Raw genomic sequence first — 18,749 nt, 5'->3', positions numbered from 1 at the left:
ACAGCTACTCATTCAAACCTGAGCGTTTACCTTAGTCCTGGAAATTACCCAATTTCTTTAGTCTTCTGAATTAGGAAGGTCAGGTCAGAGCACCAAAAGCTGGTACAAAGCCTAGCAGTTCATCCTGATTTACATTTTTTTTTCAATTGAAGTATCATTGATTTACAATCTCTTAGTTTCTGGTGTACAGCTTAGTGGTTCAGTTATGCATATATATATACACACACACACAAACATACATATACTTTTTCATACTCTTCAAGTTATTATAAGATAGTGAATTCAGTTCCCTCGGTGATACAGTAGGACCTTGTTTATATCCTGATTTACATTTCTAACCCCAATAAAACCTGAATCAGACTGGGCTGTGAGGACAGTACACACACAGCTCATAAAAAAAAAGGCAGCTCATAAAGCAAGAGAACTACCTGCCCCATTGTAAATGACCATATGCATTTGTCAACCATAATATGAATCTTAATTTGCTGCAATAATAATTTTGAGATTGTCCATTTAGTACACAATTTTCTTAGATTGAAATGACTAATTGCAATATCTACACAGAAAAGTAGTCTATGAGTACATTTTTGTTTGAATGCAATTTTATACTGTTTAGGGAAACTTTGTTAAGCATGGAGTAAATTTTAAGCCTGTTTCCTATTATTTACTGTCTGTCCTTTTAAAAAGTATGCTTTCTGATAAAGCTGGCACTAGAACAAGTTTCACTTTGGCAGGACTGAACTTTGTATCATTTCTGGCTGTATTTCACTTACACAGCAGCTTTGTATAGCTCATTATCTATGCTTGGCCAATTTCAAATCCAGTTTCTTCCAAAGGGAATGCATTTTCAAGAGCTGGGTTTTCATTATTTCAAATTCGGTTATATAATGTACAGATAAACTGTAATGCTTACTTTAAAACTTCTAGAATGTCTTTATTGGATTTTGGTGTAAAAACTTATTCTGCAAAATACTTAGGAAACTTTTTATGCAAAAATGAGTATTTTATTTTGGCAGCACTAAAAGAAAAAAGAAACAAAACCACTGTATTTCTACATTGAGGTGAAAACAGTGTTTAAACTTTCTTATCAATCAAATACATTCCAAAAGAAATTGTGTTCTATGAAGTTTCCAAAGCACAGGCAAATCTTAACACAATAATACAGGAATCTGTAATACTGAAAATGACTCTGTTCTGACCAGGTGTTTAACAAACATAGCTTTTGAATTACAAAACCAGGGAAGAAATCCCTAGTAATTGTGTCAAGAGTGAAGCTGGGCTTGTTCCATTAATACTCATTGATACAATTTCAGTGTAATACTGAAATACAACCATTTCAAATAAATTTTGCTGTACTTAAAATAAGTTTTGAAAGTGGAAAAGTACAAAGTTCCAGGTAAAAAGATTTAACAGATGCAATTTAAATAAAATTTCCCCTCTTCTTTCTCACCAATTAACAATGATCACTTTTAGCAGGTACACACTGAGCTTTAAAACCGAATTCTCAAAAGGAAAACTGGTGTTTTAAATCTTAATCAGACATAAAAGGAAAAGATTACTATATTTGGACACCTTTTACAAGAATTTTTGTTGTTGTTGTATTAAAGCAGAAACCAGTTCCTAAACCTTTTTATTCAATTATATATCCTGTTTGGGCAAATATCAAAAATAGAAGACTGTCACTTTTGCTTTTGCAATTGTGATTTTTTTTTTTTTTACTGCAGTCTTCTATAACTTTTACAGAGTTCATGGTCCCTAATATCTCCCCACCCTCCATTTTTCCTAGGTGGGGAAATGGGTGCCATAAACTTCTCACTGATAGACAGAGTTTCTGGGAACAAGTACTGTTTGTTATTACTTAAGAGTGACTCGATCTGGGCACTCTGGGTGGATGGTCTACAGGTTTTTTTATGGTGCATACCACAGTCTCCAGCATGAAAAATCCTAGGAACTTGAGGAACCAGCACTTTCCAGAATTTTGGAAGACAAGATACAGTCAAATATTGAAGGGTCCAGTCCCAGTTATAATCATCGTAAGTACAGAAAGTGTCTGTGCACTCGATCAGCTTCTGGTACGCATCCCGGGTCAAGGCCAGACCCATATTGTGCTCTGTGGATTTCCACGTTTTCACATCTACCTTGTCAGCCACGCCATAGAAACTGCGAATGGCAGTATAGGTCCCCAAGGAGAAGACATCACACTCAGGGCACTCTTGCTGCTTTAATTTCCACATCTTCTTGAAGACGTGGTAAAAGTCTGGGGCTAAGTAGTGATCCTCCTCCAGGAAAAGTATGAGGCCAGCATAGTCTCGAAGGACTTTGACCCTTTCCCATACAAAATGCAGCTTCCACCACCAGTGGTGTTTGGTTTGGGAGAACTTGGCCTCTCTATAGTGGCCGAAGGAGTCGGGATACTCAGCATTAATGCAGCCCATCTTCAAAGCTGCGTTCTTCTCCAGGTCTCTGGGGCAATCTCTGGGGTCAGTGCCCGGAAACTCGTTGGGGTACAACTGAATGCTGAAAGGAAAGAACACCTGCAGAACCGGACAGAAATCCACCCCAGCAATCAGCTGATTGATCTCGGTCGACCAGAAGTCATGGCTAAAGATGACGAGGACGTTGTCGATTCCCTGGGCTTTTCGAAGGGAGTCCAGCAGCAGTTTGAGGTATTCGGGCCGGTTATGCACCTGGACCACCAGCACCAGCTCTCCGGGGGCCCAGGAGCCGGCCTTGTCTACATTCCTCAGCGTCTGGTCAAAGTTCAGCTGGTACACGAGGGACCGGTACCGCAGCGTCAGGTTGTCCGCCTCGGGCTGCGGGGCCGCCGCGACCAGCGGAGCCGCCGAATCGTTGGAGCCCCGGCGAAGGCCCACGGACACGGCGGGATGGTCCCCGGCCCGGGCGCCCGCAGCCCGCGCGGGCTCGGCGTCCAGCAGCGACGGGGCGAGGGTCTCGTTCTTCCTTTGTCGCCCATTGCTGCTCCAGAGGACGAAGCCGCAGGCGGCCACCACGAGCGTCAAGATGAGCACCTTCCGCTTGTAGATGCGGAACCTCATGGTCTCCAGGGCCGGGAGCGCGGGCAGGCAGGCGGGTGGGCACGGAAAGGAGCTAGCGGCACCGGCACGGAAGGGGCGGGCGGGCGGCGGCCGTGGCCGCGGCCTGCAGCAGTCGGAACGGGCCCCCGCGGCCGCGCTCGCTAACTCATCCCGGGCCCCGGGGGTCCTGGCGCCCGAAGGCTCTCAGCTCCCCCGCGCCGCCCGGGCTCCCCACATCCTCGCCTGGCAGCTGCAGCTCAGGGAGCGGCCCCGCCGCTAGGAGCCGCGACTCGGCGTTGCCTCGGTCCTCTCCATTCAGCACAGGTCTGGGAAGAAGCTCGTCGCAAACCCACCGCACCCCGGTGCCGTTACCTGCGCTCCCAGTGGCCCTGCGTTCTCCGTGTTCTCATCCTTACGCGGGCCCCGGGCGTCCCAGACCGGGCGACGCACCCTCGCCCCACTCCAGCGGCGACTGTCCTAACAACCAGCTACTGGCCCGCCGAGCGCCGCGGCCCCAAGCCCACACCCCTCCGGCCCGCCCCTTGGGCCGTCGGTTGGCGCTTCCTGGACGCGTCCGGAGATGCTCGGCCGTCTCTGCCCGCCGCCTATTGGGCCGCTTCGCTGTCGCTCAGGCTCAGTACCTACTTCCGCCGCGCCCCTCCCCTTCCGGTGAGGCGCGAGCAGAGCGAAGGAGGAACGTGGACGCCGATCTTCCCAGTAAGTCCTGTGCCGGGCGGTAGCGGTCCCCGTTGAAGCCCCCAGTGCTCAGGACCCAGGCTGGACTAGGTAGGTCCTGGTAGGAGAGGCAAGCGAAGCCCGCCGCCTTGGTCGGTAGACTTCAAGAGCTGGCTTCTCCCTTCCAGAAAGGGGCTCCCGCATGGCGGCTGCTGGGCCTGGAGGCACATGTTAGGGACACGTCAGCCTTCGGGACTGCTGATGGGTGGCGGTGCTTCGGAGGGGAAAAGTGAAACCAGGCTGCTGCGGTTCTCGGAGAGGGGACGGGGCGGGCCGTAGCTGGAACTGCCTCACCACGCCGCAAGCCAGGCGTGCCCAGGAGCTAACATGGAGGGAGAGGGTGCGAGGGGAGTCGGAAAAGAAACTAGCCGTGGCCGAGCTCTTTTCTGCTGAGGAAAATTGGACATCACACCACTACGTTTTAGTTTTGGGGCAACCGTGGGAAATTAAGCCGGAAAGGAACCCATTACAGGGAGCTGACTGTACTGGGCGTCCATGTGGTGCTGCTCTTGCTGTTTTTAAGAGTCTCATTCTATAAATGCTTCTGTTATGGAAGTATTCCAAAAAGTTGTGCCCTTACATGTGCCTTTACTCATAACGAAAATGAGTACTTGGTGGATTTATACGTTACTGATTTGTTACCTTCCTATAAATGTTTATAAAGCACTTGCTACTTTTCAAAACGTTTAACGTCTGCTGCTGTAAATATTTTACCAGTTCTCATCGTGAAGACAGCTCTACCGCAGAGATGGTCAACGTACCTAAAACCCGAAGAACTTTCTGTAAGAAGTGTGGAAAGCATCAGCCTCACAAAGTGACCCAGTATAAGAAGGGCAAGGATTCCCTATATGCCCAGGGAAAGAGGCGCTATGATCGAAAGCAGAGTGGCTACGGCGGGCAGACAAAGCCAATTTTCCGGAAGAAGGCTAAAACCACAAAGAAGATCGTGCTGAGACTTGAATGTGTTGAGCCCAACTGCAGATCCAAGAGGATGCTGGCTATTAAGAGATGCAAGCATTTTGAACTGGGAGGAGATAAGAAGAGAAAGGGCCAAGTGATCCAGTTCTAAGTTTTGGGAATCTTTGGTTCTTTGATTTTTGAGAGGAAGATGTTGAAGCTATAGAAAAATTGCCTGTATGAAAATAAATACAGTGATACCCTTACTCAGATCTTTTGTACTTTTTAAATATAAATAAAAATCGCATGCTTGGTTTGGTTTTAAATTAACAAAATAACGGTAAATTATTTAAGGTTCATCCTCTTCTCAAAGTCTCATTTAAATTTAGTTCCACAAGAATTGGAATTTTGTATTTATATGCAAAGATCGGGGTCCTACCTCAAACTTTATAACTAAGTTATGAAGATAAATCATAAAGTAGGGGAAAAACTGATATTTTACTATTTTAAGGTCAACCTCATATATATGTTGGGTGAATTCATAATTATGATTGATGAGCTGCTGGAGAAAGTCAAATTTTGGAAAGAAAAAAAAAACTGAAGAGGATAAGCTAGGCCTCTGTATGGGAGGCTGGGTGGGGCAGAGGATCCAAACTGCAGGGTTAGAAAGAGCCGACTTGCACAATGTTTGGTCCAATAGGGAATACTAGCCATGTATACTGACTTACATTAATGCAGTTTCTCTGTTGTATTGGTTACATTTACTGCTCAAGAGCCACATGTAGCTGGTGGCCACACTTGGACAACAGAGACATAGAATATTTCCATCAATTCTTTTTGGACAGCACTGTTTCAGATCTTGGTCTTGAATGTAAAGCAGGAGTTGAAAATTGACTTCTAACTACGAAAAGCTCTAACTACAAAAACTGTTGTTTGCATCTTTTTAAACATACCCTGGGAGGTACTCAAATGTTATGATTGTTGGAAGGGTTGAGGAGGTAGGCAGCTATGACTGAATATGACTGAAAATAGAATGAAAGATTAAACTCAGTGAAAGAAGTGAACCTAGTTACTGCCTTTGAAAGGCAAGAAAAGAGTGTCAAATGAAAGGTGAAACAGACTGGGAAAGGGTATGGATTATGAGAAGAGGACAAATTCTGTTTTTTTCATATATGAATTTTAAGTCAGCTAAGACACTTAGATGGGGATGGCTTGTAGATGAGCAAGAATGCAAAGGGCTAGGTTATAAGAGTAACATGGTAAGCACTTGTTCCCAACATGGACTATTATGTCTGCATTTATTGAAATAATTCTACAGGAACATGTAAAAATCAGATATGTGCTAATTTACTTTTAAATACGCCACAAAAGAACCATGTTTTAATATGATTGTTTTATAATATTTATGGATACTATCTTACCAATTTATGAGTTTTGAAAATCTAGATACTGAATTCTTGGTTTTAAAGACCAAAAAGGAATTAACTTTAGAATGCAGTATAAAGCCTGGGTTTAAAACCTCTGACCTGGGGCCATGGAGAGGATTTTCTGCAATTACTTTTATTCTTTCCCTTTGTTGCCAGAAACCAGCTCTAAGACTATTGCAGTCATCTCGAGAGAGGCTGATTTGAAGAACAGTGGGAACGAGCAGAGTGGAGCCCTTAGCATCCTTTAGCTGGTATATGGCCATCAATTTTTTTAAAATTAAGTGAGTAATCAGCAGAAAAATAACAGCCCTCATAGAATAAAGACCATAGTCATGAAAAAAGCTAGTAACAATCTTCTGCTACTCCCATCCAACCCCAAAACCTTATTCCAACCCTAAAAATTAAAAAACTTAGAAATTACAAAACTCATCTGCTTAATATTATAAAACTTGTAAAAGCTGAGATATTTGTCCAAAACAACTACTTCATGTTTGGTGAATATAAAATTCCACATATAAATTAGTATACCTGAAAAACACAGAAGTGCTTAAAAACTTACATGTAGTTTTATATCAAACAAGTTTTTGCTATAAACTATATTAGTCCATGGTTTATTCTCTGCATACAGAAACTTAATTTCTTTAATTGAAATGCAAGAAAACTGGTAAGACAATTCTATGACCAGAGTGACTGGTAACAAAATCTGTTTAACATTAAAAGATAACCCATTCTGGAAACATTAGGCTGAAATCAACACAAGTGCAATAAACTGATAAAAGTTAACTCCCCAATAAAATTAATTTGATTTTAATGAAATTAAGATTTCACATGCAAATGATTGAAAATGTTTGAATAACCCACATCTTTCTCCTCAGGAAAGTATAATTACTTTAACATATCACAGGAATTTACATAACAGGCTAGAGAACAGAAGTAAGAGATAACAGGTGCTTCAGTACCACCCATGTTATCTACTAAGACCACAGTGTGGGCAACAGAGTGCAGATTCATGGTAGTAGTTCCTTGAATAAAACAGCTTAGACAGAATCTTCCACAAACACAGGTTTTTGCAGTATCCAAATCTTGGCAAAGATGGAAAGGAATGATAGGAGAGCCATATGGAATCCTATTGGAAAAAAATAGTTAAAAGCATTTTTTAGTATGTTACTAGACCCACAGCTTCATGTATTAGGATATGAATTGTTGGACACTGAGTTTATAACCATGGGAAAATTAAATTTCTCCACTAATTGACTCAGTATATTTTATTTTCCAAACTGGTCAGAATGGGGAAAATATAGCAAGTAAAGCATATGACATACTGTAAACCTAATAGGATCTATACCACTCCATAAAGTAACTTTTAGCACTGCCACTTAATAGCATAACCCACTGAATAGAGTGAGACATCTGCCCTTTATATAATCATACTGTATGATCAATGTAACATAATTTAAATGTATGGCTCTGTCATACACCTTTCTAATGGTAATAAGAGCATTAGTTCTACCTGTGAAGAAATGTTTATTTAAATAAATCCATATACTCCTCTAGGCATCAATTGTTCAATGGGGAATTTTTAACTGTGTAAAACAAATTTAAAATACATGTTAAAATATTAGTTTAACTTTGCTGTCCAACCAAGGCTCTTTGCATTGCTCATTCTCCCTCCTGCTTAAAACTTCCAATGGCACCCAATGCAATTCAAATCATATCAAGTCAAACTCTGCACTCTCTACAAGACACTAAGAGACAGTGTCTTGAGACTGCCTGCCCGCTGCCCAGTTCCTCCACCCTAAACATAACCACACCCCAGTCACTTTGTGTCTCCCACACAGTCTTCTTTGTTGTTTCTCTAGTCCCTAGGCTGGCACATAACAGGTGTTCAGATCTTTTCCCACAAATAAATGAAACCTACTATTACAATTTAAACCGAGTTTAAAACCCTATTAGAAAAGACTGAAAAGATACACATCAAATCAAAAATAGTGGCTTACTTTTTGTAAGGGATTTGGGAATGCCTTTGTTTGCAATTTTTCATTTTTTTCACATGAAATAATTTGTTGCTCATGTAAGTAACAATTTTTTAAAACTGTGCCAGGAAGTGTCTATCATGGTTCACATTCCAGGCTACTGGTTATAGTCTAAGGAAACAGGAAATAGTTAAAAACTGTACTTTCTAGCTAACATAATTCAAGTTCTCACATATTTTTCTAATAGACCATAACTTTATGTCTGTAACCAGTAGTTAGGACAACTTATCAACAGCTAGATAATAGGTACTAATCTATACTCTTTTTAAAACAAGGGGGCTGAAAGATGCAAAATTATACTTTAGTAGAGATTAGGGTCATCTTAGCTAATTTGTTCTGGTCTTTTCAAATCACCAGGAACCATTTATAGTATTTCTCATTTGGACATAATTTTCAAATTTGAATAGGTTACAATATATAATTTCTTTTTCATATATCAATCTCAGAGAAAGCACAGAACAAGAGACTTGGGAGAAGTTCATTATCAAAAAACACCATTTAGAGGTCCCTCAAATCAGTGGTCTTAACCTGAACAATCAGTTCTGGAGATTTAAAAAAAAAAGTATTGCATACAGTAGAGGCCCATCTTTGGAGATTCTGAACTAGTTGGTCTAAGGCAGACTCAAGGATCTGTATTACCAGAGGACCTAGGTATGTATTTCTCATCTATATTATTTAAAAACACCTCCACAACTAAAAACAACATTGATTTTTAATTGCCAGATAAGCAAATTACATTTATCTATAAGCCCAGCAAGTATGTTATGAGATCTATTATGAGCCTGGCACTGTTCTAGACACTTACATGTATTGTCATTTAACATATAACTTTTAACTCCTAGCTCAGCGCCAACACCTTAAACCACTGGTTCTCAAAGTGTGGTCCCTCGACCAGCAGCACCAGCATCACTTTGGCACTTGTTAGAAATGCAATTTCTTTAGCCAGCTCCTCTCCAAATTTACTGAATAAGAATCTGAGTGTGGGGATCAGTATCCTGCTTTAATAAGCACTCTGTGAAGTGGGGGAATACAGCTCAGTGGTGTACAAGGTCCTGGGTTCAATGCCCACTACCACCATTAAAAAATATAAATAAATACACCTAATTACCCCTAAAAATTTTTTTAAAAAAGTGCCACTTGTTGTATGTCAATTATAGCTCTCTGTGTAAAACGCAGATTTCTATCTCAGACCTCTAAAACACAGAATCTCCGACAAGACTCCCAGGTGATCTGAATGCGCATTAGAGTTTGAGAAGCACACAGTGCAATTCTAGCTAGTGGTACATTAGACTCACCTGGGGATTTAAAAAATACTGGGTCCTACTCTCATTCTGATTTAGTAAGTCTGGGGTGGAGACTAATCATCACAATTTCTTAAAGCTCCTGTGGTGACTCTAAATGTGAAGTAAAAGTTGAGAACCACTGCTTTAGAATAAGAAATGAGAGCCCTTAAGCTAGAAACAGTGAAGAAGACTGGACTGGGTTTCAGTGGGGTCTATGAACATTATAAAGTTGTATGCAAAAGTCTGTGTGTGCTCATGTGTGCATTTTTCCAGGTCCATAACTTCTGTCTGTTTCTTTTTAAGTTTCTTTTCCCACTAAACAGTTAATCTCTTCTTTGAAATATGGTGTTCCTACCATTTTATAGGCACTCAATAAATATGGTTCACATCTTAGCTTCCCCTCCTATTTGAAAGAAGCAAGAACAAAATGAATAACCGGAGTTTGGTGTCTCATGGATGACCAACAGCAGTGTCCAAAGACAAGGGAAAAAGACCAGCAGCTACTGAGTGCTACTATAGGCCAAATGCTTTGCCATTACTTTAGTTCATTTATCTTCACAACTCTTTAAAATGGGTATTACTGTTCCCATTTCACAGATGAGAAAATTGAATCAAAGAGGTTAAATAAAATAACTTGCTAAAGTCATACTAAGGGGTGAAGCCAGGAATCACACCCAAGTCTGAGTCCAAAGACCCCCCTTTATCACTATGCCAGACTGGAGTTCTCCGACTTCTCGAGTGCATCAGAATTACCTGGAGGACTTCTTAAAACACAGATAGCTAGACCCTACCCTCAGAGTTTCTGATTCAGTAGGCCTGGGGAGGAGTTCAAGAACTTGCAGCTCTAAAAATTCCCAGGTGATGCTGCTGGTCTAGGGAGAAACAATGTCATTCATCCATGTGTTTATTAAATGCCTAACAGATTGCAGGTGTGGGAGACAGTTGTCACATTTTAGATACTAAATGGAAACAGTAGAGAGTAAGACAAGGTCCATGCCCTCATGGATCTTACATTCTAGTGGGAAAATCTGACAGAAGACTAACAAATGTTAAAAAATATATATGCCAGGTCATAAATCTTAGGACAAAAAAAAAAAATCAAGCAATGTAAAGGAGAGGGAGATAAAACTTTAGACAGGGAGGTCAGGAAAGGCCTTCTGGGGTGCCACTTGGGCAAAGCACTGAATGAAGTGAGAAAGTGAGCTATGAGACTTTCCGGAGGAGAAGCATTCCAAGCAGAGGTAAGGAAGAGCAAGAAGGCCACCATGGCAAGGGGACAGATCGTGCACAGCATGGCGAGCTAGACTTAAAAAGACTTTGTTACTCTGAGGATGAGGGGAATCCCAGGACGCTATCTGTCTTACCTATTATCTAATACGGCTCGTGCAGAAGATTCCAATAAAGTTAATGGTGTTTGCAGCTTTATAACTGGAAGGACTTTTGGTTGTTCAAAAATATTTCCAAAAAGATCCAAGTACTCAAGGGTTAAATTTTTAAATTCACTAGGCAAAAATGGAAGCTTATTTTGAGCTGCTGACAAAAAACGCAGGTTTGTCAGTTGTCCCATCTTGAAAGGAAGTCGAATCAATTCATTATCATCAAGCTTTAAATCTGTAAGTTCTCGGAGTTGGCAAAACTGCACCGGGAGTGCCTTGATTTTGTTCTTGCTGAGATCCAAACAACGAAGTGACTTCTGGAGTGTAGACTGACACAAGGCTACACTAAATGACTCCAAGTGATTGTCATTCAGGTTAAGCTCTTGAAGGTGGATGAGATCTCCAATTGTAGCTGGAAGCTTTTTGATATGGTTGTGACTCAAGTCTAATTTTCTAAGATTTTTTAAACAAAGCATACGCATATCAACTCGGATAAGCCCACAGTAAGAAGTCTGAAGATGTTCCAGAGAATATGGGAAGTTCTTGCTTAGAGGATAGTCCTTTTTGGATGTGATAACCATTTTAGTTTTAAATTTTTCAAATTCTGAAGTCTTCACTGGTGTGAGGGTTGAAAGAGGTGCCTCAACATCACAGCCTCTATGAGCCAGTCGCACAGCTGAAAGGAAACCCTTTAAACTGCTGGCACTGGCCTGAAAACATAAAAATAAACTGTACAATTATAAATTTCATTTTAGATAGTGCAGGCAAGCTAACTCATCCTAAACAAATTCTGTTAAAAAAAAATCGTGCAAAGTTATATATGCAAATCATGCAATGATTTATCGAAAATGGCTGTAAATATTTTTTTAGTATTCTATTTTTACCAGATTTTAATAGATAACAAAAAAACCTAAAAGTTTTTGAAAAAAAATTATGTTGAAAGATATACTGTAAATAAAATTGTTCAAAAGGGGAACCATAACAGAGAAAAATAAAACAAGAACCATAACAGTAAAAAATAAAACATGAAAAGATTCCACTTAAGAAAGGCTTAAGATAAACTAACCCAAATCTGCAGTGCCTCTGAGACAGGCTGAGAGAGTGCTGCAAAACGCCCAGGAAGGCCATTCACAAAGCCTAGGAATTGTGAAAAGCCAGGACCCTGCCAAAAGCACGGCCGAACAGCACTCACTGCCGAAAGTACTAGAAAACAACAAAAGCAAGAGACAGCTTCCACCTGGACAGAGAAATCACTAATCAAATGGTATGTGACGGAGTCATCATAAAAATATCAAGTGCTTAAAAATACTTTAGAAATTTTGTGAAGTTTATACATGAAGGAATAGTGAACTTTCAGCAAGTTTGGGAAACTAAGTGTGTGATCCTATCGGTTGGAATATGGCAGCTTTGTAGAGGAATAAAAGATTACAAATTTGGTAAAGGGACAGATGACAGATGAGCTGGAGGTCAAGGTGAGGAGAACAGAATGATCAGACTGTGGGAAATTGTTGAAGAATTTTGAGTGTGAGAATCACATGACAAGAGCTAAGTGTTATTTTGGCAGCAGTAATATATAGCAAAGTGGAGTGAGGAAAGTCTGGGGACCTGCATCAAGCATGCAGGTCTGCAGACTTGGGAGTTACACGCAACACAGGGTGAACTATGGGAATGGAAGGCAAGTATGGTAGAGGACAGGCACAGGATGGGGATAAAGCCTTCATTTCGAGGATAAAAAAAAGGCTGCCAGAGATGGGAGATAAGAGTGGCTGACAAAACCAAAGGTAAACCAGCATAGTACCCTATCATAGATAAGAGAAAGGAAAGTTTTATTATGAAGGGAGTGGTCATCAGGGTCAAATTCTACAGAGCTCCAAAAGGACGAGATATAATGGCAATGTAGTGGGCAAACAGGAAGATCACTGATCTTTGAGGTAGTGTTTTGAATAAATCAGTGAAAGTAGCGGAAAGAGATAGTAAGAAAGGGAAGGCAACAGATCTAGCTTTGTCTTACCAGAAATGTCTATTCTATTTTCTTAATTGGTAAGACCTCTCAGCTTGTTTTTAGTTAGGAGTTAGTGGAAGGATAGGGTGAATTTCAAAAGAAAATGAAAACCCACCGGAACAGGAGGAGGTATGACAAAACAACTCCATTTAATACAAATACCTTAAATAGTTATTAAATTTTTAATATCTGAAAAGCACTTGGCATGGGGTTAAGCATAATGTAGGTTAAACATAATGCAGGTTAAACAAGACACTGCCCCTACCCTCTGGGAAGAGGGAAGAGGAAAAGCAACATAAGGGAAAGAGGAATAGTTTTTTATTCTAATGGTTTATGTATGTTACAGATTGATTATAGTAAATAAAATACCCCCTATAGTAGTTCTAATTGCATTTTATCCTTTTTCAAAAAAAAACAAACACCAAATTTAGATTTGTAACCTGTGATTTAGCTGGCAACATGTAGACCTGAGCCACTTGCCTTACAGAGACATGTCTAAGAACACCTGGAGACCTTATCTTGGGCACAGAAGGAAACTAGTTTTCTTTCTCATCCCGGGCAACTTTTCTAAGACTGGCTCTGCCCTTTTAGAGCCATACAAGCCTGCCTGGTAAGCTGGCGTCACCTCTTCAAACATACAAGTGTCCGTCCTGATTCAGCTACGTGGGATATCAGGATGCTCAAAGAGCCTCTTTTTTAAGGAAAATACAGCAACCAACCTAACCAGCAATGTTTGTAATACCATACCTTACTTAGACAGATATCCACAGGAGGCTCCTTTAACCGAACAGTGGCTTTCCCCTCATCCACAAACTTGGTGAAAAATTGCTCAACGTTCTCCTTTAGCTGCTTAGAACCAATGGGGAAAAAAGGACAAAACCAGGTACTGTTATTCAATGTTTCTTACAACTGGAACGTGCGCGTCATTCTGCCAGGTTTTGGTTTGGCTTTTGGTCCCTGAGTCCAGATGTTTTGTGGTTTTAAGATTTAAAGTTTCTTGTTTGTTTTTTGGGGGTATTGACACTCTTTATCTAGCTTCTAGTAAGACATTATTGTTCTATCGGTCCAGTAACTTTCTTCTTCTGAGAACAAAATCCCCTGTGTTTGGGGGCTGTTGACTCTTTTCTCCCATTCTAACTATGTGGCTGTAATTAAGAGTTGCCAATAGCAGTTACTTGCTGCCTTAACTTCAGCCCATTAGCCTGGGGTGGGCATGCCTCCCACAAGACTCTAAACTCCATGAAAGCAGGAGTCTTGTCTAACTTTGTTCACTATTATATAGCCAGAACCAGAACAGTGACTGACATATAATAGTTGCTCAGAAATTTTTAATGACTGATGTTGCTTCTGTTTTAGACTTCAACAACTATTGATTGAGAAGCCACTAAGTACCAGACAGTATGACAGAGGATTGGGGACAATAGTGGTAAATAAGATCAGCATGGTAATTACACTTATAAAGTTAACAATCGGATGAGAGACAGATATTTAAAAAGTATAAGCATAACAAGTAAAAAGACAAGGGAAGTACAGGCTGACAAAAGACCTTATATGGCAAAGGAATTTTATCTGGTGCAGGGGTATGAAAGTGACCTTAAAGGTAAGAACTGAAGGATCAGGGATGTTAGGCAAGTGGAGATACTGGGGGACGAGAGAGGGAATAGCATACCAATAAGATGGAACAATGTGTGCAAAGCTTTGAAGGTAAGAAAGCTTGGCAAGCGTGAGGGGCTGAAAGACATTCAGTATGCCTCAAAGAGCCAGTGAAAAGAGGCAGGTGAGCCTACAGAGGTACACAGAGGTTAGATGGTGAAAGACTGAGTAAACCATGTTAAGAATTTTGGATTTTATCCTAAGAACAATGATATCCACTGAATGACTTTAAGCCAGGAACATGGTTAGATTACCATTTTGAAAAGTTCCCATTAACTACAGTGTAGGAATGAACTCTGGGAGAGGGGAGAGAAAGAGATGGAAGAAAGACAATGGCAGAGGTAGGGAGATCCTTTAAGAAATTAGCCAGGCAAGGGACAATGGTGATTTAGACTACAGCTGTGATGGAAGGAGGTATGAAAATATGAAAGCTACCTAGGAAGTAGAATTGAAAGAATTCATTAATATATTGGATGTGTGGAGGAAAAGGCTTTAAGGTTCCTGGATGGAGCAGAACACTATCAGAAAAGCAGGGCTAGGGGTGGCAAGGAAAATTCATTTGGGGATATTTTGAGTTTGAAATACTGCAACCCATCCAAGGGAAGATTTCCAGTAGGTAGCTGGTTCAAGTTGGAAGTTTAGGGAGAGGACTAGCTAAAGATACAGATCTGGAAATCACATTCAGTTGGGTAATAACTGAAGTCATTAGACAGAAAAGTAGAGGGTTGTAGAAAACAGCCCCAAGGTACTCCCACACTTAGCACTAATGCCTACCCTTCAAGGTCCAGAACCAAACCACCTTAATTCACCCAATAAATGTTTACTTAGTCCCAACTGTGTCTCAAGCCCTGCAGCACCAGCTCTTCTACAAAACTTCCCCAAGGCCTTTAATCAGAACGCACCTTGGCTTTGATATTACACTACTCTGCTGCTACCTTTATTATAGCACTTACACTAACCCACTTTCATAAGTGATGGTTTCTGTTTCTCCCTCTCCAGTCTTGAAAAAACAGTGACTAGATCAGGTTTCTTTCCCACAGTATCTAGCACTGCACCCTGCACAGTCATTCTTCAACTAGTGGTTTGCAATAAAATTCTGGTTAAGACTTCCACCTATTGACTATTTGTACAGTAGAAGTTTTAAGGGAGAGATCATTACAGACTCAAATTAGGCAGGATCTGAGCCGGGCTTGAAAAGATATGTGTCAGGGAAGACAACAGGGAGAAAAAGGAGACCCAATTCTAGTTATATGAATTTGCTTCTATCACCTAAGAGTTCTCTAACCTATAAAATGTTGGGTGATTTCTAAAGTCCTTTCAATTTGAAAATTGTAAGAATTGATTCCATGGACGGGGGGAATTATTTAGACTTTCAACTACTTACATCAAACATTTAGGTGGCTCTGAATGAAATAGCAATATCTCGTTTCCTCAACTAAGAGCATTCACTGTGGAGTACAACACTATAATGGAAATAATTCCAGAAATTGTATAAAACCCAGTCAAGATTCAGATGCAAGGGTGGGTGATGAATTTTCCCCTCAATTTTATTGTAGTAGGCACAAAGGTATTCCAGTCATTATCACAAAATAACGTGCCTGGTAATCAAGGTAAAAGGATTTTATAAAACTTGTGCTTTAAAAATTCTATTCCAACTTCCAACTTCTTCTAGAGGGTGTATTACTGCTATGTAGATACGAAAAAGCCCTGAACCAAACAAATCAGGACTTAAGAAATCAAACATTTAAAGGGGACAAAAAGGAATGTAGTAGTAATTTTAATAAAAATATCAAAATGCAATCCAAGCATTATTACTTGATACAGTACTAATCTAGCCCAGCGACCTTAAGATACCTCATCCCACAAAGTTTTAAACAAAACTAGCGAAAAGACTGTGGAAGCAACAGGATTTACTGAACCAAAATGCAGTCATTTTACTGTTCCCCCAAACTAGACTGATGCTTCATTTATAGTTTAGCTTCAAGCAGGCCGAAATTTCAAAGGCTTTATAGGGGCGGGGTTGCTATCTACTACTAAATAGCGACGCCGTCAATACGAAGTCGCAGAAATGGGTAAGAAAAGTAACGAGAAAGTGCCCTTTCAAAAGCCTTCCTCCTTCGGGTCCGTAAGGAGACACCCAGGATCCCAGGGCCGGGCCATCAAGAATCCCCAAAACGGAGTTCAGCCTTGGAACCGAGGCCGGCCCGCCTCTCTCTAGGCTCAGGGCAAGAGCGCCCGGCTGCCCCTCCTGGCAGGGACCGCCAGCCCCACGCACCTCATAGCGGGTCCCGCATTTGTCCTTCAGGGTGGAAATGAATAGACAGGCGGGGTGCCGGCCGCCCCGCTCGCTCCCTGCCCGGGGCCGCGGCTGAGTCCTGGGCGCCTGCTGACAGAGGCTCAACACCGCCCGGACGCCCTTGCCCCGGTTCCTCAGGCCCAAGGCTGGTAAGTGCCGACTGACCACCTCCACCTCACAGTGCAGCTTCATCTCGCGGAAGAACCCTCCACCAGCTTCCAGGGCTTGGCTTTGAAACTTCCCCCTTCCCGCCGCGCCGCGCCGCCGCCGGGGTCCTCGAACTCGCAGCTGTCCGGGGATCTGCCTGCCTGCTCGATGTGCCTACGTCTCTGGCTTTCTTAAGACAGCCGCTCCACGAGTCCTGTGGACGCGGATGGCGTCCCCTCTCCTTTTCAGGGCCAAGTCCGCACTGTGGCTGCGGCCCATGGGGCGCGGAACCGACCTCCTGAGGACGCGGCTCGTGCCTCCCGAAACCGGCCATCGGCGAGGGCGCCACGTCCTTCCCTGGGAGCGCGCGCGCGCGGCTGACGGCTGACGGCCGCAATGGTTATTGTTTGGGGCGGAGTGCTTGTTTTCGCTGTTGACACTTAGCGCGCTTCCCTCACGCGTGGGGTCCTTAAGTTTCCCTAGGAAAGGCCGCTGTCCGGCTGTTAAAGGGAAGGTGTTTTTACTTTGGGCACTTGGGACATTGCTTATTGCCCGATGCCAGCCAGGGCGCGATTTCCTGGTGCTGATAGGTTGGTGTTTTGTTTTGTTTTTGGTGCCCCGGAGGCGACACCTGCCATATGAAAAGAGAACTTGATATCACAGTATTTGACCTGGCAATAATTGTTGAACAAATTCCCACTTTGCAACTGCTAGTGGGTTGGATGGAGTGACTGGCTTTACTGCATCTGAGACTTGGAAAGACCTTCCAGACCCTTTATGCATACCCTCCGGAGTCCTTATTCTAATTATTAAAGGGCCGGGCCCTGGGTGGGGAGAGGGAGGGTCTTGCTTTTAGGGTCTTAGTCTTGCCGTCTTAAAATTTGCGCCCTCGCCTCACCCTGATCCCAGAGCTTTATTAAATATTCCGTTTTGTCTGAGATGTACTTTTGCAAATGTGAAATTGCCTCCAGAAATACTTTTCAATTCAATTATGACAATATAATGGTTTATCCTTAAATGTGCGTCCTTGTGTACAACAGGTTGAACCTAAAGTGTTACGTGTAGATTCCTCATTCTAAAAAACATAATTCGTTCATGAAAAGTTGTGATAAGATAATAAAAAGTTAATTTCTCCCTATTTAGTATTTTTGTATGTAGAGCATGAAATTACTACTTAATATTGAGCAACAGTTACTCTCATGGCTAGGAAGTGTGGCTGAAAAATGTGGCCTGCCATATGGGTAAACAAAGGATGTGCCTCTGCAGGCATCCGAAACTGTGCACCTTGAGGGGATTCAGGTTGGAGAAAAGCAGGATACTGGACCTAGATTCTTAAGGTGCTTATCAAAGGAGTGATTTCAGTGAGCCCAGAATTTTGCATCTTCCCATATGTAGAAAAGCTCTAAATTCATTAACTTGAGATGTTTTCTTTTCTTTAATTAACAGTACTCTTTTGATGTTCAGGCTGCACGGTTTTTGCCGCAAAAATCCTGTATATCCTGGCTCCTCACTTACCTCTTTGGAGCAGACCCTCAATTATCTGAGAGGCTGTCTTCCAGGCTTAAGTCCTCAGATTTGTCCACCAAATACAACATAATTCTCAACTTTTAGGTTGTGCATTTTTTTTCCAGTTGACAGAGAAACAGAATTAACCAAAAAGACACCCTTGACTTTGCAAAGACATTAGATGTTACAGGAATTACCTATTTTTGTCCTTTGAGTGGGTAATAATATAGAAGAAAATAAAACACCTGCTTAAACAAGTACATTAAATTATACTCTGCACCTCTAGGGAAAGTGGGCAAAGCTTAAATGTTAGATAATTACTGTTGCAATTTGATTTATTTATCTTATTGAAGTAATTT

General features: G+C 41.7%; 3 protein-coding genes across 7 annotated transcripts; 1 reads left to right on the top strand and 2 right to left on the bottom strand.

Annotated features, from left to right (window-relative positions):
• Positions 1-1,613: 1,613 nt before the first annotated feature.
• Positions 1,614-3,056, bottom strand: MGAT2 (alpha-1,6-mannosyl-glycoprotein 2-beta-N-acetylglucosaminyltransferase). The gene has a single exon (XM_006199847.4). It carries the CDS (start codon positions 3,054-3,056, stop codon positions 1,716-1,718), a length of 1,341 nt encoding a protein of 446 aa, XP_006199909.2. The 3' UTR covers positions 1,614-1,715.
• A 589-nt stretch (positions 3,057-3,645) lies between these two features.
• RPL36AL (ribosomal protein L36a like) lies at positions 3,646-4,933 on the top strand. 2 transcript variants are annotated; one of them, XM_006199805.4, is made up of 2 exons: positions 3,646-3,752; positions 4,488-4,933. In XM_006199805.4, exon 2 carries the CDS (start codon positions 4,519-4,521, stop codon positions 4,837-4,839), a length of 321 nt encoding a protein of 106 aa, XP_006199867.1. In that variant the 5' UTR covers positions 3,646-3,752; positions 4,488-4,518; the 3' UTR covers positions 4,840-4,933. The 2 variants fall into 2 exon arrangements, with proteins under 2 accessions (XP_006199867.1, XP_015091077.1); XM_015235591.3 differs by having other exon boundaries at positions 3,681-3,821.
• Positions 4,934-6,641: 1,708 nt separating this feature from the next.
• Positions 6,642-18,040, bottom strand: LRR1 (leucine rich repeat protein 1). 4 transcript variants are annotated; one of them, XM_072963002.1, is made up of 4 exons: positions 16,717-18,040; positions 13,536-13,637; positions 10,775-11,496; positions 6,642-7,220 (listed from the first exon to the last, which is right to left on the bottom strand). In XM_072963002.1, the coding sequence occupies exons 1-4, from the start codon at positions 16,927-16,929 to the stop codon at positions 6,980-6,982; spliced, it is 1,278 nt and encodes a 425-aa protein (XP_072819103.1). In that variant the 5' UTR covers positions 16,930-18,040; the 3' UTR covers positions 6,642-6,979. The 4 variants fall into 4 exon arrangements, with proteins under 4 accessions (XP_072819103.1, XP_031534867.1, XP_072819104.1 ...); XM_031679007.2 differs by having other exon boundaries at positions 13,536-13,634; positions 16,717-18,038; XM_072963003.1 differs by lacking the exon at positions 13,536-13,637.
• Positions 18,041-18,749: the final 709 nt, after the last annotated feature.

Source organism: Vicugna pacos, chromosome 6 (assembly GCF_048564905.1).
Source record: "Vicugna pacos chromosome 6, VicPac4, whole genome shotgun sequence".
NCBI lineage: Eukaryota > Metazoa > Chordata > Mammalia > Artiodactyla > Camelidae > Vicugna > Vicugna pacos.
This window is presented reverse-complemented; position numbering and strand designations above follow the sequence as displayed.

Excerpts from the sequence above, each read along its gene's own strand:
- MGAT2 (XM_006199847.4), bottom strand. The coding sequence starts at position 3,056 with ATGAGGTTCCGCATCTACAAGCGGAAGGTGCTCATCTTGACGCTCGTG.
- RPL36AL (XM_006199805.4), top strand. The coding sequence starts at position 4,519 with ATGGTCAACGTACCTAAAACCCGAAGAACTTTCTGTAAGAAGTGTGGA.
- LRR1 (XM_072963002.1), bottom strand. The coding sequence starts at position 16,929 with ATGAAGCTGCACTGTGAGGTGGAGGTGGTCAGTCGGCACTTACCAGCC. Across the intron at positions 13,638-16,716 it reads AATGCGGGACCCGCTATGAG|CAGCTAAAGGAGAACGTTGA; the intron begins GTGCGTGGGGCT and ends ATTGGTTCTAAG. Across the intron at positions 7,221-10,774 it reads CGAGCCGTATTAGATAATAG|GATTCCATATGGCTCTCCTA; the intron begins GTAAGACAGATA and ends TTTTTCCAATAG.